The sequence below is a fragment of the Cyanistes caeruleus genome, chromosome 11 (genome assembly GCF_971803275.1).
Source record: "Cyanistes caeruleus chromosome 11, bCyaCae1.hap1.1, whole genome shotgun sequence".
Classification (NCBI taxonomy): Eukaryota; Metazoa; Chordata; class Aves; order Passeriformes; family Paridae; genus Cyanistes; species Cyanistes caeruleus.
This window is the reverse complement of record NC_141711.1, coordinates 9,265,026-9,286,203: the sequence shown is the minus strand read 5'-3', so window position 1 is coordinate 9,286,203 and position 21,178 is coordinate 9,265,026. Positions and strand designations below refer to the sequence as shown.

The 21,178-nt window shown below is 52.0% G+C and overlaps 2 protein-coding genes across 4 annotated transcripts in view; one reads left to right on the top strand and one right to left on the bottom strand.

Annotated features, from left to right (window-relative positions):
* Positions 1-519: 519 nt before the first annotated feature.
* On the bottom strand, positions 520-11,544 carry LHFPL4 (LHFPL tetraspan subfamily member 4). The gene is given in 5 exon segments (XM_086846671.1): positions 520-772; positions 775-1,137; positions 1,447-1,463; positions 1,645-1,881; positions 11,080-11,544. Coding segments are annotated over 5 exon segments (1,194 nt in total). The 5' UTR covers positions 11,486-11,544; the 3' UTR covers positions 520-601.
* Positions 11,545-12,970: 1,426 nt separating this feature from the next.
* Positions 12,971-21,178, top strand: part of MTMR14 (myotubularin related protein 14) — a 31,070-nt gene continuing 22,862 nt past the window's right edge. For 2 of the 3 annotated variants that reach the window (XM_086846015.1, XM_086846016.1), the window contains exons 1-7: positions 13,041-13,207; positions 13,276-13,421; positions 17,548-17,656; positions 18,695-18,770; positions 19,484-19,544; positions 20,073-20,195; positions 20,723-20,796. In XM_086846015.1, the coding sequence (XP_086702141.1) occupies positions 13,079-13,207; positions 13,276-13,421; positions 17,548-17,656; positions 18,695-18,770; positions 19,484-19,544; positions 20,073-20,195; positions 20,723-20,796 (718 nt within the window). In that variant the 5' untranslated portion in view covers positions 13,041-13,078. Of the gene's footprint in view, positions 13,208-13,275; positions 13,422-17,547; positions 17,657-18,694; positions 18,771-19,483; positions 19,545-20,072; positions 20,196-20,722; positions 20,797-21,178 lie in introns of all 3 variants that reach the window. The other variant, XM_086846014.1, reaches the window with a different exon arrangement.

Sequence of the window (21,178 nt, the reverse complement as noted above, 5' to 3'; positions counted from 1 at the left end):
GGCTATGGTGACCCAAACCCCTGTGGCCAGGGGAGGCCCACACACACACGCTGGTCTGGCCGGCAGAGCCACAGCCGGGTTGCAGCCACCTGTGCCGGAGTGTCGGCTCTCAGGTGCTGTGTGTGGGCCTTGGAGGCCGCTGGACTCAGCGCTGTGCCGGGCAGCGGCCACCGGCTCCCCACACGCCATCACCGCGGGCCAGTGAGCTACAGCCAGGAGGCCAGGTGGGTACAGGAGTGCTCGGGTACACCCGGCCATGCCGTGTGGCAGGGAAAGCCTTGCTGTCACCAGTGGAGATAAAGCACCGTATGGGGATGGGGAGGGAAGGCGTTTGGCAACAGCCCGCGGCCGGCTCGGGGAGGGGTCTTGGCGGGGGGAGTCGTCTTGTGCCCGCCCGGGGGTTTTGCATGTTCAGCTGCTCCCACTTACCAGGGCTTACATTCAACGGCGGCGCGAGTCGGGTGTCCCACGGCCGGCAGCAGCAAGGCCCCTGCGGTCCCCGTGCTGAGGGGAGCGAACAGCAGCCTGCGGCCCTGGCCACGCACCAGGAACCACCATGTCCTGGGCTGGACTCCCAGGGCGGGGGGAGAGGGGGCTCGAGTCACTTTACCCTGTTTAGAGAATATGAATTTACATGTAAAAGTAGGGGTTGTGCCCCATCCCGGCCACCGGGTCCCCTGGCTGTGGAGACAGGTTCACGGAGCTGTACAAAATGGGAGTGGGGAGGGGTCCGGGACCCGGAGCAGCCGGCACGGGGCGTCACTGGGTGCGCGTTCGGGTGGGAGGCAACAGGTCAGGAGTCCTGGGGATGTAGAAATCTGTTAAAAACTCCAAGACTGTTTCTTCCTTGAAACAAAACCGCAGCTGGATTCTGTTCTTGGACAAAGCGGGTTTGAGGCATCCTCCCCCAGCGGCGGCCCGCAGGCAGCGGTGGGTACGGAGCTGGCAGGGTGCGTGGGATGGTGGTGCCGGCGTGGACATGGAGGTGGCCGTGGATGCGGCGGGCGGCTGGCGCATCCCTGGCACGGGCGCCGGGGCCCGGAGGGCGGCGCGGGACGCTGTGTGGCCGCTGGCAGCAAATGAAGGGCAGGACAGGGAGGGAGCGCCCAGGCTGCTGGCCATGGGAAGAGGGTCCTGCTGCGGATGGTCAGCCTTATATCCTCTGTGGGGAAAGCACAGCAGTTTGGGGATGGTCTTGAGCAGGTCTTACTGCACAATCGTGTTACTTGCATGTGCCAGGCATATGCCTGTCCCCATCACTGCCACCCTGTCTCTGCTGCCTCCCTGCCCCATTGCCTCCAACCCTTCTGCCTGCACAACCAGGGTCAACCCATCCCATCCCAATCCCGTCCCAATCCCGTCCCAATCCCCATAGACACCCAGCACAGTCACACCCAGAGACACCACAAAGGGACAGGGGACAGGACAGTGACATTCAAGGCTTACCGCAGTGCCAACAAAGTCTGTGGAAACAGAAGAGAGAGAGGTCAGGCAGGGCAGAGGCTCAGCAGCTCCTTCCCACCCTGCCCAGCCTGGTTTGCTTGTAGGTGGCAGTTAAGTCCATGGGACCTTTGCCAGGCTGCCAAAGGGGCCAAGCCCTGCGGCTGTTCCCACCCAGGATTCCCCCTGTAGCATGGTGCTCACCTTTGCTCTCTGTCTTGAGCTCCTCGTGCAGTAGGTCATTCTGCCGGTTGCCAAGAACAAAGGCCAGGAAGGAAAGGATAAGGGCGTTGAGGATGCCAATGATGGCCAGGATATAAGCCCAGCGTACGGAGCAGTCGCCCAGGGAGTATTTCCCTGTCTTCTCCCCGCACATGTCCCGTATGGTCTCTGCATCCCAGCCATCAGGAAAGATCATGCAACCCAGCACCAGGCAGAGCGCTGCAAGAAGGAGAGAAGGGGAAAGAATCAGAGACAATCGAGTGGCAATGCTTGGCACTGGGCCCCCCAGTCAAGTACATGAGTGCAGCCCGTGTCTGGCAGGGAGCCCACCTTGGCCCCATGACAGCCAGGCAACACGGCAGGTGACAGCCACCACTGCCTCAGGAGTCCCAGGCACTGCGTTTTTGGCTGTCCCAAACCTGGCCCACACACAAATAGGGACTTCAGGCTCTTCGTTTCTACCAGCATTGGCAACAGGATCAGTGGCTGTACACGGGCTTCCCTCATCACTGCAAGCTCCCTGTATTTGGGCAGGAGCTACAGGTCCACTGTGGGCAGAGATGCTGCCTATGGAGAGGACTGGAATCCCCAGGAGCTCCCACATGATCACCACACAGCCTGCAAGCACCAGTCCCAGAGGGGTCATCTTCCCAGCAGGCGTCCACCCAGCACACTCTATGCTGAACAAGGAGACATCAGAGAACACAAGGATGGAAATGTCAAGACAAAGCCTGTGACTGTCAAGCTAAGGAGGTGACTTTTTCTGACTATAGCAAGTACAAAAGCTCCTCACCCCTATCAGCTGGAAAGGCTAAAAATAGTAATGATGTTGGCTGCAGTGCCCTGCAGGTACTTTTGCCCTGAGTTAAGGAAGCACCAAGAGGCATGTGCCCATACCAGTAAGAAGTTATCTCTCCATCCCTTACAGCAAACACCCTGCAGACAGGTAGCTGGCAGTCTGGCATGAGCTTTCTGCCTGCTGGCATGTGTTTTGAACTGCTCTCCACGGGGAAGGGAAATCCCAGAAGGCAGGGAAGTGCCTGCAGGGCATCACACCAAGAGTAGGTACAGCCCTCGCATCACAAATAGCTGCACACAGGAAAGGACAGGGACTCTGTTGGGACACTGGCACATAATGTCATGCCACAGCTGCTGCCTGGTCTCTGACTCCTCCACCCACATAGCAAACCCCCTTGGTGAAAGTGTCTTTGTGGACAGTGGCAAGCCCTGCATGCTGATTTACTGCAATGCACAGCCCGGGTACCACCCCAGCACCTCATGGCTGCATAGAACCAAGCCGGCATCTCCAGCACATCATCACCAGGGACTTCCAACTGAGCACAGCCTGTCTGGAGGAGCTCCCTGCTCGCTGGGACTGGGCCAACCCAAAAACATCCCACTGCAAGGAAACACAACCAGCACCAATGGTAATAGTAAATGGTGAAGAGCATGGCCTGCTGCTGACCTGGGTGCCTTGGAATAGGATGGCATTAATTCAGCTGAGGGCCTGAATTAAAGGGGATCAGGTGCAGCAGACCTGTGCCAGGGACTGCTCCTGTGAAAGCAGAAATGCTAAGAGGATTTTAGGATTCTCTGAACTCCCAGTGCAGTGCAGCTGTGAAACAAGCTAAGGTGCTCTGTGGCAATCCCCAGCAAGGGGGTGGGTTTACCCCCCATGGCATAGCTCAGGCTGGCACAACCCCGCCTGGAAACTGGCACAGTTGTAAGAGATCTGCTGAAATCACTGAGGGGGAGAAAAGGACCACAGGTATGCAGTGAGGCTGGGAGAAAGCATAGAAAGCAGAAGCTCCAGCTACCTGGGTGAGCAGCAGGCCTCAGCAACAGCCACTTTGGGCCCAAAGAACAGGGCTGTTCCCAAGGTGGTAGGCAAATATGAGTTAAAGAATCAGGTACTAATTTTACCTGCACCAGCAAAGGGCTTGGGCAGGCTCCCAGCCTTTGTGCACAGCCCTCAGTCAGTCCTTCACAGGAGCAGAAGAGCAGCCCCTGGGTCTGTCCTTGGACGCTGCAGGCATTGGCATGTCCTCTGCATTTCTGAGCTATTATTCAGGATCCAGGTGGGTCCAGCTGCCCAGGTAACACAGAAGCCTGCCAAGAGCTCACTGCTCTGAAAACACCACAAATGTGAGAGTCTCCCAGGACATCTGCAGGACCCAAACGTGGCAGGACAGGCAGCAACACATGAGGCAGTGGATTAACATGCTGGAGAGCCACAGCACTCATGGAGGACATGAGAGATGGGGTTTAAGGCAAAAGTAAGGTGGCTCAAAAAGGTATGGGACACACTCATGCAGTGAGTTGTCACAGCACAGTCACAGCGGACAGGCAGTGATGGCCACTGCCAGGACACTGCCTGGCTTCAGCCTGTGTCTGTTTGTTGTGATCTCACATGTGTCCCCGTGTGCCTCCTCTGTACTGCACCAGGGCAAAGGGAGTCTGTGCCCTGTCCCACCGAGCAGCTGCAGGATCACTGCCCAAGCACTCACAGCCCATTTGACAGAATTAAACAACAAATTTACTGCCAGGCAGAGGCATGTGCCCAAGTCACCACATGTACCCAAATCCCTGTGCCTGAGGGTGACAGGCCTCTTCCCAAAAACCCCTCACTACTCCACAGCTCCCTGGGAAGTGGCTGAGGTGGTGCTGTGCTACTGAAGGCTGGTCCTTTCCTGGTGAAGAGCAGCTCAGTGCCCTCCTCTTCCCATCTGTCCTATGTGTTCCCAGAAGCAAGTCGAGTCTTCTGCTCTGTCACAAGCAATTCCCTTTTCTGCACATCCCCAGGCCGCCCGATGTCCTGGAAACACCTTCCCGTGCCTGCAGCAAGGAGTGACTTTGAAGAGCAGAGCGAGAACAAAGAGGGGATCCCCGCACAGTCCACAGGCCTCAGCGCTGCCCTCTCCAACAGCTCTGAGGGATGTGGGGTCAGGGCTTTGCCTTCCTGTCCTTCTGCCCATAGCACCATTCTGCCAGCACCTAACTCCAGATGCCCCAAGACCCCTTGCAGACCTGCAAGAAAAGCTTGGGTTTTGTTTAAAGCAGCCTATTTCTATGCCTTCCAACCACAAGAAAAGCACCAGTGATGACTAGTATGAAGAGCCACTATAAAAGAAGAAAAAAAACCCTAACTCCTGTCCATTTTGCTTTTAATTCCTGTTCTTCTGAGGGTGTGGTGCCAGTCCTCACTGTCAGTGGCTGGCTGGTCTGCCACATCCCACAGCTGCCATCCTTCCTGTAGCCCCTGGGTTCCATGTCCCTCTTGTAGAATTTTCCCAGTTGTAAAAACAGTTTTGAGTGCAGGCATTTCAGTGATCACTGGGACAGGGTGTATGCAGAGGGAAGATGATAATGCTGGGGCTGGGGCTCTGGCCCCATAGAGCTGGCATTTCTTGGCTTGGTTTTACAGATGGTTCATGGATTCTCACTCCTCAGTGCTCCCTTGTCAAGGTTCATTAGAAACAACATGGGCATCTCAAGGGCTTTTGATATCCTCACAAAAGAAATTAATCAAAGGGAATGCAATGTTATGACTCAGGCTGCAACACTGGAGCAAGATTTGAGCAGAAAGAGGAGGCTCCTCCTGGCAGGATAACATCTCCTGGTACAAGGTGCATTTAGCTAATTTGGACTGTCTGAGTAACCTCTATGTTTGCTGAGTATCACTGCCTCTGTCCTGAGCAGCTGTGCCTGCAGAATTAAAATCTGATTTTTAAAATTACTTTTTCCGTCTAGTTTAGTCTGCAGGTATAAGTGAAAACTGGCTTTTACTGCTTCTGCTTGCCACGGGTGGAAGGAGCTCATTACATGCCCTGCAGCTAAGATGTGACCTTCCTCAGAGCATTACACTTCCACAGAACACACAAATGGGAAGATGTGGGGTAATGGGGGGAAAACCAGCAATCACTGGGTCCAAAAAGGGCTTTTTAAACCTGGCATGGGCACAGCACATCCAAAAACCCTGGGAAACATGGGTTGGGCTGTGCTGTTGGGGTCTAGAGTGGCTGCTTCTCACCAGAAAACCTCCTGAGAGCTGAGCACCAAAAGGAAAGGAAACAAACACAGTCCCCCTTCTTACCCCTAAAAACTGAAATCCTTCAAAAATAAATCAACACTAAGGGCAGCATGCTCAGGACAGCGAGCACCGGCCATTTACACAGACACGAGCTCCCTTACGGCGTTTTGCTCCACAGGCTGTTTTTGTGCCAAAAAATCAGCAGGATTCAGAATAGAGTTATGAGTTTGTATGAATCAGAACTGACAGTTACTTTATCTGGAACAACAGTTAAGGGATGTAAGCTCCAGGACACGAGGGCTCCGAGACGCCCGGCTCAGCCCCTCCCCGCGAGTACACAGGCACATTAACAGCCACGACGGGAGAGCTGCGCTGCCGCGCAAACCCCGCGGCTGCTGCTGCTGCGGAGCACACGGCGCTGCACGGATGCAAGGGATGGGCTGCAGCCCGGCTCCTGTCCCCTCTGCAAGACCTGAGTGGTAGGGAAAGAAGAGGGAAATCTTCAGGAAAGCTTTTGTGGGGGTCCAGAAGACAGTAATTCAGCAAATGCTGAGGGTTTTTGCAGTGTTGTTATTTTTGCTGCAAGGTCAGCAGGTGGAAGTGGTTCATACACAGGCAATATTTCTCCCTTTGACAGAGAAAGGACAAACTGCAGAGTCACAGGATAGTTAAGGTTGGAAGGGTACTCTGGAGATCATTTAGTCCAACCCTCTTGCCAAGGGTCATCTAGAGCAGGTGATACAGGAACATGTCTAGATGGGGTTTGAATGACTCCAGAGACAAGAGACTCCACAACCTCCTTGGGCAGTCTCATGCTCAGCAGCTGTCCCACTTACACCCTAAGCCAGTTTGCAGCAGCGGTATTTGCCTCATATTTTATCATTAAGAATTTCAATGAATGACTTTTATATCCATGAAAACAATATTTTGAAACCTCAAAGTCTCTGAAAGGACTTGGGTCTCCAGGAAGTCACAGTCAGGAAGATGAGCCTGTCCTGATGTGGTTCAGCAGAGCCACTAATTGCTGCCGAACCAGGGAGAGTTTTGGGGCTGTAGCACTCACTCAGGCCAGATCCTGCTTTCCCTTGGGACCAAGGCCACACCATCACACAGCTCCACCATGCTCAGCCCAGCAACTGGGAACAATTCCTTCACTACTCCTCTCCACGGATATACTAAAACCATTCAATGCAAGGGGTCCCCACTCAGATGGTGGCAAACACAGCTGAGGGTGATGAAGCCCTGCTCTGGAATCTGCCTCTGTTCTCAGGCCTTGGAAGGGCCCATCCAAGAGGTGAGTGTGGCTCTGAAGAGAGTCTCCCAAAGGAGGAAAGAGCTCAGATGGATACGTATTACTACATTCTCCATCAGGCAAGGTGGCTGGACGTGGCACAATCAATGCCAAAATGCCACTGATAAGGACAAAGCCCAGCCCAAAGGCCAAGAGCACAGCCCCAGGTGGGAAGACACCCCATGTGTTGTGTATCCCTAAGGGAGGGATTGTGAAGGTCTCACCACACTGACTGCTGAACCTGGAGCACAGGGAAACACCTTAAAATGTGTCCAGTCAGTTCCTCCATGCAAGCAGGATGGTGTGCTCAGCTGGCTTCCTCTTCTGCCCCTCAACAGACTCTAAGTACAAAATCAAAGATTCTCTGGAAACAGCCCTGGATCCACTTGGGGTAATCATCCTGATGGGAGGCACATGGATGCAGTGTCACACAGAGGTGGCTGGGCTGTCTTGCAAGGGCATTAATGCTGGGCACTAGGACAACTTTGCTCAAAGCTCTGACTTAACTCACAGGGTGACTGTGTCTTATGCTACAGCAGAGTAGTGGGGAATCAAAGGAAATCCTCAGGCTCCTGGGCAGCCTGATGGTTGTATTCCTATGCTCTGATTTCCTGCAGACAAATCCCAAGAGGGATCACCCTCACAGCCCATTTCTCTTCAAGTAAGCATCATCCCATGGAACTTTCTGAAGGTGCTCCTCCACTAATTTGGAGTATTGGGGTGGCATCAGGTGCTGTCAGTCATACAGTTGTTGACATGCTCATGTTAAGGGCCCATCTCTGGTTTTATAACAGAAGGATTTAGCAAAATCTCCAGTTTTGCGTTACTGGGATTTTGAACAGGGCAGATGGCCACATTTCTATTTGTGATAAAGCAGAGTCTTTCCTCTTAATTAGATCCAGTTTCCTCCTAGGGGGGCAGTGGCTTTTGAGCTGGAGCTTTCTGTCAAGCTCTAATTAAACCCTGCCTTGATTGTTGTCCACTAATTAGACATTGATGATTTAAAGTTGGTTAGTTTTTTGGGTTTTTTTGAAAGAGATCCTGAATTCTGGATCCTCCTCCCCCACATTCCTGCACTTGTCTTTTCTCCTCTGAAGAGCCCACCCATGCCCACAATCAGCAGCCCTTTACTCTGCACTGGCCATACCACAGGGATGGGGTGGGGACACCTCTGCCCCATCTCTCTGCCCATCACCTGCCTCACCTGGCTTTCACCAGTGAGACCAAGAGACTTTGGGCCTCACAGTTGCTTCTGCTGTAGTAGTGCAAGTCCTTCTTTAGCTAAACCCTCACTGAGTAAGGATGAATGTCCTTTCCTTCCCTGCTACTCCAAGCTCTCTGCTCTGGCAGAATCCTCCAACTTCCCAGACAGGTTGAATCTCTGAAGTTTGCCAACATGATGTGCCAGAGCCTGCATCAGGCTACGTCCCTGCCCTGCCCATAAGATCTGGCCTGTGATGTTCTCTCCATAGGTCATGGCAGCTCCTTCTCCATGCACAAGGTAACACATCCACCTGTGGCTGCCTCAGCTGTGCCCAGGGAAGTTCAGCCCTGCCTGATCCCTGCCAGACAAGACTCTTGCTGGACACACCACACCACCACATCTGCACTCAGGCCCTCTCTGACAGGAACATCAGCCTGTACTGTAGGACAGCAGCTCTCTCACACTGTCCTCTCTCAGGGCAGGGTGGAGGGTCAGTGTCTATTAATGCTGCCTATGACTTTCCCCAACAGAGAAGCCATGGAGCCCTGCTGCTCTGGGAGAGCTCCAAGCCAGCCTGGGCTGGCTGGGGCCAGAAGAGCCAGCCCATGGCCCCACTGAGCTGAGCACCCAGGGTTCTTGCAAGTGCAGTTGTAAGCAATATGTGTAATTACAAGGTGCAAAGTGTGACCAAGGACAAGCCCCAAGGCAAGGTGAAGGGTACCCAGAGGTGACAACATCGAAGTGCTGTCATGGCCACCCAAACCTGAGCCAGTACAGGACAGGAGGCACTAGGGAGAAGACCCAGGGCTGCCTCCAGTGCAGTGCCCTCTGACACACAGCTCCCTGTGCAGCAGTAGCAGCTGGGCACTCCAAGCCACTTGATTAAGCTGCTGACAATCAGTAGGATTTGGGCTCTGAGCTTGCTTTAAACTGATAAATCTTCAGGACAGGGAAAATTAAAGATGAGGGAATTTCCTGATAAGCCAAGGCAGCTCCAGGTCTGACTGTGGTCCTGATCTGGGTGAGCGGAGGTCAGGCTCTCCAGCCCAAGCCAGCTGCAAGAGAAAGAGTTGGGCTAGCTGAAAGGTCCTCACACAGAGAGACTGTATCCTTCCACATTAAGGACTGGGGCCCTTCTAACAGAGAGGATGAATGAGGTCCTTTCATTAGGAATAAGAGTCACTATAGGTCCTTCCCAGTGGAAGTTTTAGGTATGCAGTAGAGGGTAAGTATTTGTCCATACTTGTCCACACCTGGTAAAACTGAGCAGAGAAGGAAGCAAAGAGTCTTGCTACCAATGGAAGTTAAACATCATTCCTCAGGATCTTTGTCCCAAAAGGACAGACCCTGTGTGAGGACACCTTGGAAGTCTGAGCATAATGGGATACTTGGGATCCTTATCAATATAGGCATCAGATCCTCTTTTGGGGAAAGATTTGGGTTATTGTACAGTGTCACTTTGAGGAGTGAGTCTGTGAGGGTTTTGGGGTACATCTACAGTGGGGTTTCATTTGTGGAGGGAGCTAAGGAGAATCTATAGGCAGTGTCACTTTTGGAGGGGAGGTTAATTACTAGGCTTGAGTGGTCATGTCTGGGGAGACATCACGGTAAATGTACAGTATTCCTCTGTGTGAAGCACTAGAGAGAGGTGGGAAAGGCCTGTCCTCACAGCCCTTTCATGATTCAGGAGAAAAGGGGCCTGGGTACAATTTGTCTTTAAGGTGGAGCTGAAGGGTTCTTTTACAGGGATGGGGGATCCATCCATGGGTTTCTTCCAGTGCTGGGGTCCCTTTGGGGGCTGAGTGTTCCCCTAAAGTGAGTATCTCTTGGAGACAACCCCATGTGTCTGGGGTTGACAAGGAGACTACTCCCTGATGTGGAGTGTGCTGGGGTGTCTGAATCCCCAGGGATTCAGGGAGCTGATCCAGTGTGTCCTAGGCCAACTTGCACTTAGTCCTTGCCTCTGTGCAACAGTCCCTGTTGAAGGGCATCCCAATGCTGGTCCTTGACTGGGGTGCACTGAGGTACCCCAAGGCTGGTCCCTAGCCCAGGATGTCCTGAAGTGCTCCAGACTATCCAGGCATCCCAGGGTCAGTGCCTGCTCTGGGGTTGCTTGAGGTGGGTCCCTGATCCAGCTCTCTCTCCAGCTGTGTCCCAGGGAGCCTCATGTTTCCCTGGTGTCAGGCCTTGCCTGGGGAATTCCAGGTTCCAGTGCCCCAAGCAGATGCCACCATTCCTAGTGCCAATGCCTGGTCTGGATGTCCCAGGAAGCCCTGAAGTGTCCAGAGGACATTTCTTAACTGAGAAGACCCATGGCCCTACAGTGCTTGTACCAGTCCAGCTTCCTTGAGCAATCTCGATGTTCCCTATGGCCACCCTCTGCCTGGGGAGACCCAGGTGCCAGTGCCAAGAGCCAGTACCTGTTTGTGGTGCTCTGTCAGTGCCAGTGCCTGACCTGTTTGTGCTAGTAAGTCCTGGGACGTCCTAGGGCCAGCTCCTGGCTGCGATGCCCTAGGAATGCACAGCACCTGTACCTAGTGCAGCTTTCCTGAGCAGCCCTTGTGTTCCTTGTGGCCAGGGCATACCACGGAGCCCTCGGTGCCAGTGTCCCCAACTGGTGCCCATTCCTGCAGATCTGTCAGCGCTAGCACCTGGCCTGGGTGTCCCAAGAAACTGTAGGGCTGGATCCTGGCCCTGCAGTGCTTGGACTCAGCCCAGCTTCCTTGAGCAACCTTGGTGTTCCCTGTAGCCAGGGATCCCACTACCACTGCCGGGGGCTCCCGGAGTCCCGCACGCTCAGCGCTGCCCACATTCTCCCCACCCGTCTCCCGCCGCCAGGCCCGGGGCAGGCCAGTGTTCCCGGTGCCGGTGGCTCCCGGTGCCGGTGTGTACCTGCCAGCAGCTGCATCCAGGCGCAGATCTTGTAGACGGTGGCGGTGTTGCAGAAGAAGAACAGGGCGAAGCAGGTGATGCAGCCCAGCGTCAGCACCATGGAGAGCAGCACGAAGAACGCGGCCGCCTGAAAGGCGCCTGAGGGGATGGTGCTGAAGTCGGTGAAGGAGCCGCGGCACGACAGCTCCCGGCCCGCCAGCCCGCTGCCCACGCAGTAGTGGAACAGCCCGAAGTACCCGGGCTTGGGCGTGTTAACGCTGTCGCCGACCCAGTAGGGCTGGATGAAGACCACCACGTTGATGATGGCGAAGCAGATGGTGAAGATGGCCCAGAGCACGCCGATGGCGCGCGAGTTCCGCACGTAGTTGTCATGGTACAGCTTGGAGGCTTCCTGCGAGGGCAGCATCCTGCCGGCCGCCGCTGCCGGAGGGCGGGAGGGGCCGGGGCGGCGGGGAGCCCGCCCGGGGTCGGCGGGGCGGGGGGGCCGCGGCCTAAGAGCGCCCGCGGGCTGCCGGGCCCTGCGACACCCGCGCCGCCATCTTGGCTGCCGCCTCTGCGCCCCGCGCGCTCCCGCCGCGCGCGCGCGGCCGTGCGCCCCCCCGCCACTGCGGAGCCGAGCCCGGCCGAGCCCAGTCCGGTCCCGTCCAGCCTAGCCCAGCCGAGCCCGAGCCGAACCGAGACCCTCCACGCGCGCCCTCCGGGGATCGGACCACTCCGCCTTCGGCTGCGCTTGCCTCGGGCTCGGCCGGGCTCGGGTCGCCTTGCGACCGACTCGTCTTGGTTCGGCTCGGATCCACTCGGCTTGGCTCGGGTCGGATCCCCGGGGCCATTCCTCCCCCCTGATCCGGCAGGACCGTTCCCCGGACCGACTCCGCCCGGGGCAGCCCCAAGGCATGGCTCCGATAAATGCTGGAAGGTCCCCGCGTGGGTGCCTTTGGCCGGAGTGCGCCCGCAGGGAGAGCGTCCGTGCTGCCGCAGCCTTCAGCAGTCCGGGGAAGGCCCGCGGGTTGCCGGCGTAGCCCCCCAGACGGGCAGGAGACCTTCCCCACCCTCTTGGCGGAGATGGAGCAAGTACGTTGCCGCCACTGTGGCTGCTCCCCCTCTGGGGCAACAGGAGTAGACACAAAACCTCTGACAGACCGAGGCCAGGTACACGGCTGTGCCAGGTCAGATGTGGTGACAGGGCTGGGGTACACAACGTGCGTCAGGCTAGGTGTGGTGGATGACCGGGCTGGGGTGAATGGCTATGCCAGTAGTGTCACACAGGCTGTCATCACTTGGATGCCAGCAGGTGCCCTTGTGAAATCCTGCCACCGCTTTGTCAGCCTCACACCGGTCCCAAACTCAGCAGAGACCGACCGTGTCGGGCCAGTTTCATTCTCAGACAGCGAGATGCACTGCGTTAGCTGCAGCTGAACTCGGCTGTCATTAAATGCTTATAAAGATTCACGGCTGATTTGAAAAGTAGACAAATGCAGACAAAAAACACATTGTGTTCTCCTGCAAGAGCCAAGGAGCCGCGTGCCTCCGGCTGGGCACGGGCAGTGCCCGTCACCCTCAGTACGCACAGCCCGAGCTGGCTCCGTGACACTGCCCGGGCACACGGGCCAGTGCCGCCCTCAGCCGTGTTCCGGGCAGCTACACCGCTCACCCCGCAGCTCCTCTGCCCCAGGCTCAGTGCATGCGACCACACTCCGAGAGAGCCTTCTTTAATTAAAACCCGCCTCGGGATTCTTTCTGTAGGGCAGCGCCCTGGGCACGCCGGCCAGCGCCACGGTCGGACCCACTCGGCGAGTCCTGACAGCGTTTGCCGCGTCCCTCTGCGGGTCTTAACGCGATGCCGGAGCAGAGCCCGGTAGCCCCGGAGCGGGGCTGGGTACCCCGGGGCGGAGCGCGGCGCGCCCCGATGACGCCGGGAGCTGGCGGAAGGGGCGCGTCGCGGGCGGGCGGAAGCGGCGGGCGGGACGATGGGCCCGAGGCGGCGGTGAGCGGCGCGGGCATGGCGGCGGCGGCGGCCCGCGGCTGCCCCCCGGCGGGCTCCGGGGACCGCGCCCTGGCCGAGCTGATGCTGGAGTTCTCCCGGGTACAGTACCGCGCCAAGGACGGCGGCGGTGCCGCCGCTACCAAGGTGAGGGCACCGGGGCTCGGGGGGCGCGGGGAGCGGCGCGGCGGGCATTGAGCGATGGCTCTGCGCAGGTGGACCGGATCGAGCGGCGGTGCCTGGAGCTCTTCGGCCGCGATTATCGCTACAGCGTGATCCCCAACATGCACGGCGAGATCTGCGCCCACTACCCGCGGCACATCGTCCTTCTGGAGCGCGACGCCGGCGTCAGCCGGGACTCGTAAGGCCCCCGGTTCCCGTGTCCCGTCCGGTGCAGCTGACGCCCAGCGGAGTTGCTGTCTCGGGAGCTTCCGCGCCTGGCGCTCCGAGGCTCCCGCCGGCCGGGGAAGCCCTGCGGGCTGCGCTGCTCTAATTATAGCCGGTGGTGTCAGCCACCGCTGCCGGGACTCCCCTCGCTGCTTGCCGGGGCTGCCGAGCTCCCGTGGGGCTCCTCCCAGGGTTCTTGGGCCGCCTTGGTGAAAGCTGCCAAGCTGAGCCTGTTACTCGAGGGGTGTGAAGGAAACGGGGTGGGTGCTCCGGGGCAGCGCCAGCTCCGCTGCATGTGACCCTGGAGTAAACCTGAACACAGCATTGGTTCCTGGTGATTGTTGTGTTACAATTCGCCCGAAGGCTCAGGGTTGGGAGCAAGCCTGTGTGATGCTTTCCCTGTCTTGATGAAGCACATGTGTTCTTGCAGCAAGGCCTCTGATGTGGGAAATTTTGGTCTGCAAATCTTGTGGCAGGAGGTCTGATGGGGCTAGGCAGACAAGACAGTCTAGACAAATATTTCTGTCATTCCAGATGAGGTTCCAGGTTATTTTGTCTCTGCCCACCATGTTGAACAGGTCAATGGGCGCTGAGGTTTAGTGAGCTAACGGGAAATGCTTGTTCAGTTTGGTGCACGTCTGAGCCAACACATCTCTGGACTTTGACCCACAGGCTCAGGATCACGTTGATCTCATTTCTGGCTGAGTATGAGCTGCTCCTTCCAGCTCCAACCACAGCCTCTCACTTTTACTTTATCTTTCAACAAAACATAATGCAGTCTTGCAGTCTTGACTGTGTGTCCATGACAAGAGTAATGTGCTCAAAAGGAGAGTCAACAAGTCCTTCTCACATGTCCAGCTGCTTTGCCTGAGGAAGGAAAACCATCAGCTGCCGTGCTGGCATGTAGGCTGGGTGCTGTAGGAGGGGGTCTTTGGAAACCAGCCACAACTGACTACCAGGTGGGAGAATTTCTGACTAACAGTTGGATGAGATTAGAAAAGATTAAACTCCTTGCTGCAAAAAACAGGAAATTGAAGTTTGAAGCTGTTAAATGTAACTAGAGAAGCTTTAGGGAAGGGAAACCAAATACTTCTGCTTTTCCTGCTCTTGCAAGAGGAGAGGATGCTTAATTTTTCTGACAAGTATTCAAAACAAGTACTTACACTTGGTGCCCCATTTTTTTCTGTGACATTTTTCAAGCCAGCAGTGGCAATTAACTGTATTTATACTGATTCTTGGCAAGTTTTGATTTACTGTCCCAAAGAGAGTCACAAAAAGAGACCGCATTTCATCATCACTCTCCTGATTTCAGGGTGTTGATTTTTGTAAAAGCATCTAAGTGATTTTTAGACAAATGCAGGTTTTAGTTTAATCATTTTACTCCTGTGGAATAATTATGAAATAGAGACATTTGCATGTCTTGTGTTAAGGAAGGCAAGAACCTCTTCAGTGAGCAGGATCTCCATCTAGGATAGAGTCTCTGCCTCTTGTGGAACCACAGAATGGCTTGAGAGTTGGAAGGGACTTTAAAGATCATCCAATTCCAATCTGACCTAGAATACTTCTGGTTTTTCTTTGTAATGTTTGTAATCAGCTGGTAAGATCTACTTGAAGCTTCACACCTCTGAGAATACTGAGGTGCTTTGGAAGCAGTTTTCACATGTACAAACTCTCTTCTGCACCATCATTTCTGCCAGTACAGCTGCTTCTGGAGCCTTGTGGGAAAACGGCAAAAAATGGGTATTTTTAACCCAAGTCAGTTAATTCTGTAGCTGGGCAGCTGGGGGAAGAAAGGACGTTGCTTGATCAAAGTTTGCTAACAGTACTTTCAAAACCAGGCAGGTGCAGGAGGAATTCTGTGTGTTTTGAACCTTTTTCTGTAGATTTTACTTCTATTTATGCTGCATTTAATCACTAGTTCCTGTAAAAGCATTACACCTGTTCTTTAGAGCATCTTCCCCCTTGATGGCTTAATCCATCCATGTCCCCAGTGGGGTGCTGGGCTTCCTGCTCACTCCATGTCCTGGGTTCCTGCCAAGCTGCTCAGTCTCATTCCCAAGTTCTACAGAAACCTCTCCAGGGATGTGCAGTGAGTGCAACCTGTTGCCTTGTCTCAGCTCCCAGAGAGGTATTTCTCTTACAATTTCTGATCTTTCAGGTATTTCATTTTTGTCGACTCTCATCTTCTGGACTTGGAAACAGTGCCATGGAGCTATTTTGGTAACACCACATTTAAGTTCTTGTTCCCTCCATATTTGCTTTTGCAAAGGCGATGTAAAGGGAGCTGGAGCAGAGTGCAGGATATGATATATTGCTTAATTGCATGCATTTGTTTAAAAAGAGCCTCACAACCAAATCTATGTATCAGAATCTTTTGAGTTTCAAAGTAGTTTGGTGTTTGGAATTACACACGGAGGCATCTCTTCTCACACTTGCCCACATTTTCCTGCCTTTCCAATTAGCACCCTCATGTTCACATTGTTTAAAGAAGATTGGCTTGGGTTTTTGTTCTTTAAATTCTGATATATGTCAAAGGTCTTTGGAGCTGGACAGCAAAATATTGTATATGCAGGAAAACATGAAAAAAACTTAAACGACTACTATGAATTCTGAGAACTTAATCCTTCTTTAGAAAAAAATAAAAGGATTTGAAAGTCTTGTTTTCTGTTTCACTACTTCCACTGGTACCACCTTGTATAATATTTTCCATAAACAGATCTATTTGCATTTTAATAATAGATTCTTTTTTCAATCCTTCCCAGAATGTCAGCTGCTAGTACATTGCTCCACACTCTCAGTGATTCTGAAGTTTCGCAACTTTCATTACCTTCCATCATAAAGATATAGTTTGTTCTTAGGCCAGGGTTGTCCTTTGCATTTGAGTTCTCCTCCTCCTCCTTTGTACTATTCTTCACCCTGATGCACATATTGCTGTGCATCTGCTCATCTTCATCTGCCCTTCCCATCAGACCCTGCTGGTTTCTCTTGCAGCATGGACAGTCCCTTGGCCATCCTACTCATCTTCCTGTGCCTTTTTAGGCAGGGGTGGGTCACTAGAATCAGATGCTTTATCTCAGCTGAGAGCCTGTGCTCTGCACTGTAATGCTGCTACATCTACATCTCTCTAGGGAATTTCCCATGATCTTATTTTTCCCATTTTTCAGATTTACCATGTTGAGAATGTATTAACATCCAGAGATCAGGCAGTTCATCTGACTCTTCTACTGTGCTCCATTACTGGAAAGGGCTGACTGGAAGTTCTTGTTAATCACACCCAAGTGCATAGCCATGCAGTTTTGTATGTCCAGACTTCATCTGGTTTCTAATATATCACTCTGGATGCTTCTCCAGTTCCCACTCTAGTTCTCTGCATTGACAGTTCCTTCTGGAGGTCTGTGTAGTTCAGAAGTGATTTGGATTCCTGTCAGATGTGGGCTGATACTTGGACAAACTGGAGTAATTTTAACAGGTTTCCAAAATGTCTCCTGTATGAAGCACAATTCTATTTTAACTCCAACAAGAAAACCAAACAAAATGTAGTTCTGCAGATGCAGCTGACAGTAATCTAAGTACCCTACTCAACCCACTAGCTGATATAGTTGTTTAATTACTTGACAACACAAATGCTTGAGGATCATGGAGTGTTCAAGATTTGATTTTCTATTATATTTCTTTTTTGTCTTGCAAAACTATCACTGATAGCTAATTTACTGTGATGGTAGTGCTCAGCTGCTTACGAATGGAAAGGTGATAGGGAGGAAAACAGAACATGTATTTTTGTAGAGACTGGCTGTCCTTCCCCAGTAATCCACGTCTAAAGTCTGTGGCAGACCCTACTGATGGTGCTCATATTGCCAGTTCCCGATGGTGCTGTTATGTACTGTGCATTGGTCTTTCAAAATAAAGAAAGGAGTCAGAAAAGTGTCCAAATGTGTCTTTCAGCAGCAGAAGCAATTCTCAAAGAAGTGTTTGTATGCTTATTAACTTCAGAGCTGACTTCTAGGGAAAGGGATGGGATTGCAGCCCAGGGTGTCTGTGGTGGCTTTGCTGAAAGATGTGAGAACATGCTCTGTGTACTGACCTGAATCTCTGCCCACTAGGTATGAGAGCACTGTGCAGGTTGGCAAACTGCAGGACCTCATCAACCGGAGTAAGATGGCCAGGTGTAGAGGACGCTTTGTTTGCCCAGTCATTCTGTACAAGGGAAAGGTAAAGCTTCATGGGTTTACCTGTCTTTACTGAGAAAATTACCTTTCTCTCTGCCATTTGAACTGTGCAGACATATTTTCAGTCATTTGTCACTTTTCCAAGTGGTATAAAAATCTGTGCTTAACTACAAGCAGACAGCCTGTATTAGCAGGTAGCATTTGCTGTCTACGCTGCATAAGTTGTCTCCAGGCACTTCAGGCTCTTCTCCCCCACCAAGTCATGAGCCTTGCATCAAAGATCTAGCTTTTTTTTTTCCCTCCTCTAGATGTCTCTTTTGAAATCTTTAAGATATTTGGCATTTCAGAGGGGAAAGATAATTATTGTCCCTGTTTGTCCCTTGCTCTTCCCAACAGCTCTCTTTGAGTAACTTTCCTCTCTCGAGAGAGAAGTTTCCTTTGTCTGTTCCCTCGGGAGGCAAGATTGCATAAATGGTCTTATGAATGTGTAGGCTTGTCTGCAAGGGGATCTGTAAGAAAGTGAAATTAGATTCATTTTTATGTAAATTACTTAAACTGTGTTGAAGCCCTGTAGGAATAGTCTCATTTAGAATTTAAGTAGCTTAATTCAGTTTTCTTAGTTGAATTTAGAAATACTGTATGAATAGCAAAATCATACCTGTGACAATTTTAATCTAGCTTGACTGAAGCCATCATGGACTGCATCTGCTGACCTTTTTCTGCAGAAGTGAACTGCCCAGAGTTGTCTTGAGGCCATCCATAATCTCATCCAGAGGAATGTGGAAATAAGGCTCAAGCAAGGCATTTACAGAACATGTGTTGCTAACTTGGCAGGAACTGACTATCTTAATGCATTGGAGAACTGGAAATGGAAATATGATTTAAAAAGCAGCTACAGATAAAAGCACTTGGGAGTTTTCCTTGTTTAGAGAACTCAATCCAGGGACCACGGTTGCAGGGCAGACAGCTGAGAGATGATAGCTGTAGGTATCAACCTTTTCTATGTAACCTGACAGCAAATAGTCATGATAAGGGAAAGACTCCTGGAGCCTGTGTGATTAATGCAAAAATCTTCCTCCAGCATATTTGCAGATCAGCCACACTGGCCGGCTGGGGTGAGCTCTATGGGCGCACTGGCTACAACTATATCTTCTCTGGTGAGTGAGGAGCTATTTATCACAGTCTGCATGGTAAGGCTGGTCAGTGCTGGGACAGGGACCTGCACATGAGGCCAAGCTCTTCCTAAGACCAGTGAGAGCTCTAGCATGGGCTGCTTGTATCAGGCTTAGCATAACAGAGCGAAGACTGAAACCTCATGTCTGGTTTCCAAGCACTTTGCTACAGGACAGTGCCACAGCTCAGTGACGAAAGAACTTGAGGCTGAAGAGTGAGCTACAGGAAACGTAGGCAAATAAAGGCATCACAAAGGATTCAGGGTACCAATTCCCAAACACTGGGGATGGGAATAGTGGAGGAAAAAGGATTAGAACTTGCTGTTGCTTGACTAATCATTGGGAATCAATGCTGCTAATAGTGAGATATACTGGACTCCAGGGAAGGCTCTTCAGGGGAATAGTGGGTGTCTGTAGTGTGGGAGCTGAAGCTTCGCTTAAAAAAGCACTGCGTACTATTATTGAGGTGTCCTCTGGCTGTCAGTCATGGGTTTGACCTGCCCAGGTACTTTGCAATGACAAGGAAAGAGTGGACTACATTAGAAAACAAGATTTTCAGGAAGAGGAAATGTGGAGAGCCACATTTAGGTGTGAAAAGAAGGCACCAAACCATGACCTTTTTGTTAGTGTACATACCTTGTCAGATTTGGGATCAAGTTGGTTTACAAAAGCTTCAATTCTTAATGCCTTTCTTGTAGGAGGTTCTGATGATGCTTGGGCAGATGCAGAAGACATTTCCGAGGAAGACTCTGCATTTAGGTTTGTATGCATCATTGGGATGAGGAAAAGGGAGTTTGGACATAAGCTGTCTGGCTCAGGCACTCAGTTCTGCTCTTTTCTAGTTTGGATTTTGGACATAGGCTTAAGACCCATCACAAGGCTCAGGGGCTTACTTTCCTTGCTTTTGGAAAAGAGTCTTGAGTATTAATGGCTGGCTGAACCTAGTGTAGCTGAAGCCTGCTAATCTGTTGCCAGAGGGAAAGGCTGGAGACAGGAATATGTAGAGCCATTAAAAAAAGGTATTTGAAGGGCATAGCTGTGTTTACTTCATCAAAAAGTACATCTCCAGGGTGTAGAAATTGTACTGTATATTATGTATTTGTTGCAGAAAGGAATTAGATGTGGGAAGAGGCTATGAGCACAGAGGTTGCAGTCTGACTCAGACCTGTGGAGTGCTGCTTATGGCTAGAAGTGGTTCAGGGAGGAACTGTGGCTTAGCTGGGAAGAATCAGACTCAACTTGGTCAGTCTTCCATGCTCACCTTGCTTGTCTCGTTCTGTCTTGCAGAAATGCAGATTCCCAGCTGTTTGACAAGGTCAGAGGACACGACATCAAGCTGCTTCGATACCTGTCTGTCCGATACATCTGTGACCTGATGGTGGAAAACAAGAAGGTGAAATTTGGCTTGAAGTGAGTCTGGGTTCATTTGTTTTTATGCAGGCTTTGATTTGCAGCTAGTGTAGCCCTTACATGTGAATTGCTGTCAGGTGTGCATTCAGCATCCTGGAAGCAATCCCTGGAAGAATTACACAGCAGGATAGGTTATTTGATGCTGTAAAGAAGACCCCAAGGTTTTAGATCACAGAAAACTGTATAAATGGGCAACAGAGCTGCTTGTATCTGTCTTCTGCAGTCTAAATGGCTTTTTCCCTGTAGAGCTTATAGTAAGAAGACAGTCACCCCTTCAGAAGGGAGACAGCAAAGGTGCCCTCTGTGCATAGGAACCGAGGGAGATACTTCTCCTGTTTATCTCAGAGAAAAGCTTTAGTGATTTTGGGCTGTACCTATTTATGTGTATGTGTTGAGTAAGTTCTGCCTCTGCTCACAACTGAGTCAAGTCATAGTGCAGGGAGATACAGCAGGTGGGTTTTTGGGTGCTGGTGTCTGTGTGAAAAACACTCTGTAAATATCTGCTGTTCTCCTCTTGTCCTATGCAGTGTGACGTCTTCTGAGAAGGTGGACAAAGCTCAACGTTACGCTGATTTCACACTTCTCTCCATCCCATATCCAGGTACAGGAATGATGTCCAAAGGGATTCACAAGGGACAGGTGACAATCCATTTCTGGGGACTGGGAAATAACTCTGTGTGTGTTTATGGAAATGACCGTGACTTGATGATTGCTTCCTGTGTTTCTGCTGGAGAAAAACTCCTTTAAACTGAGACCAGTGCAATGAACCTGGATGCTCTGGCAGTGTGAGTTATTATTAGGCATTCTTTGAGGTGGCAAAATAATTTCTCAACAGTCCTTATTAATTCAAGCACGTAGGAAAAGTCCCAGAGATGTAGCTGATTAAGATGGCCTTTGACATCTCTGCAACTCCAAACTACTACTTGATGCAAAATATATATCTTGTTCTCTGTTATGTAAAAACCCAATTCTTAAGGGTAATT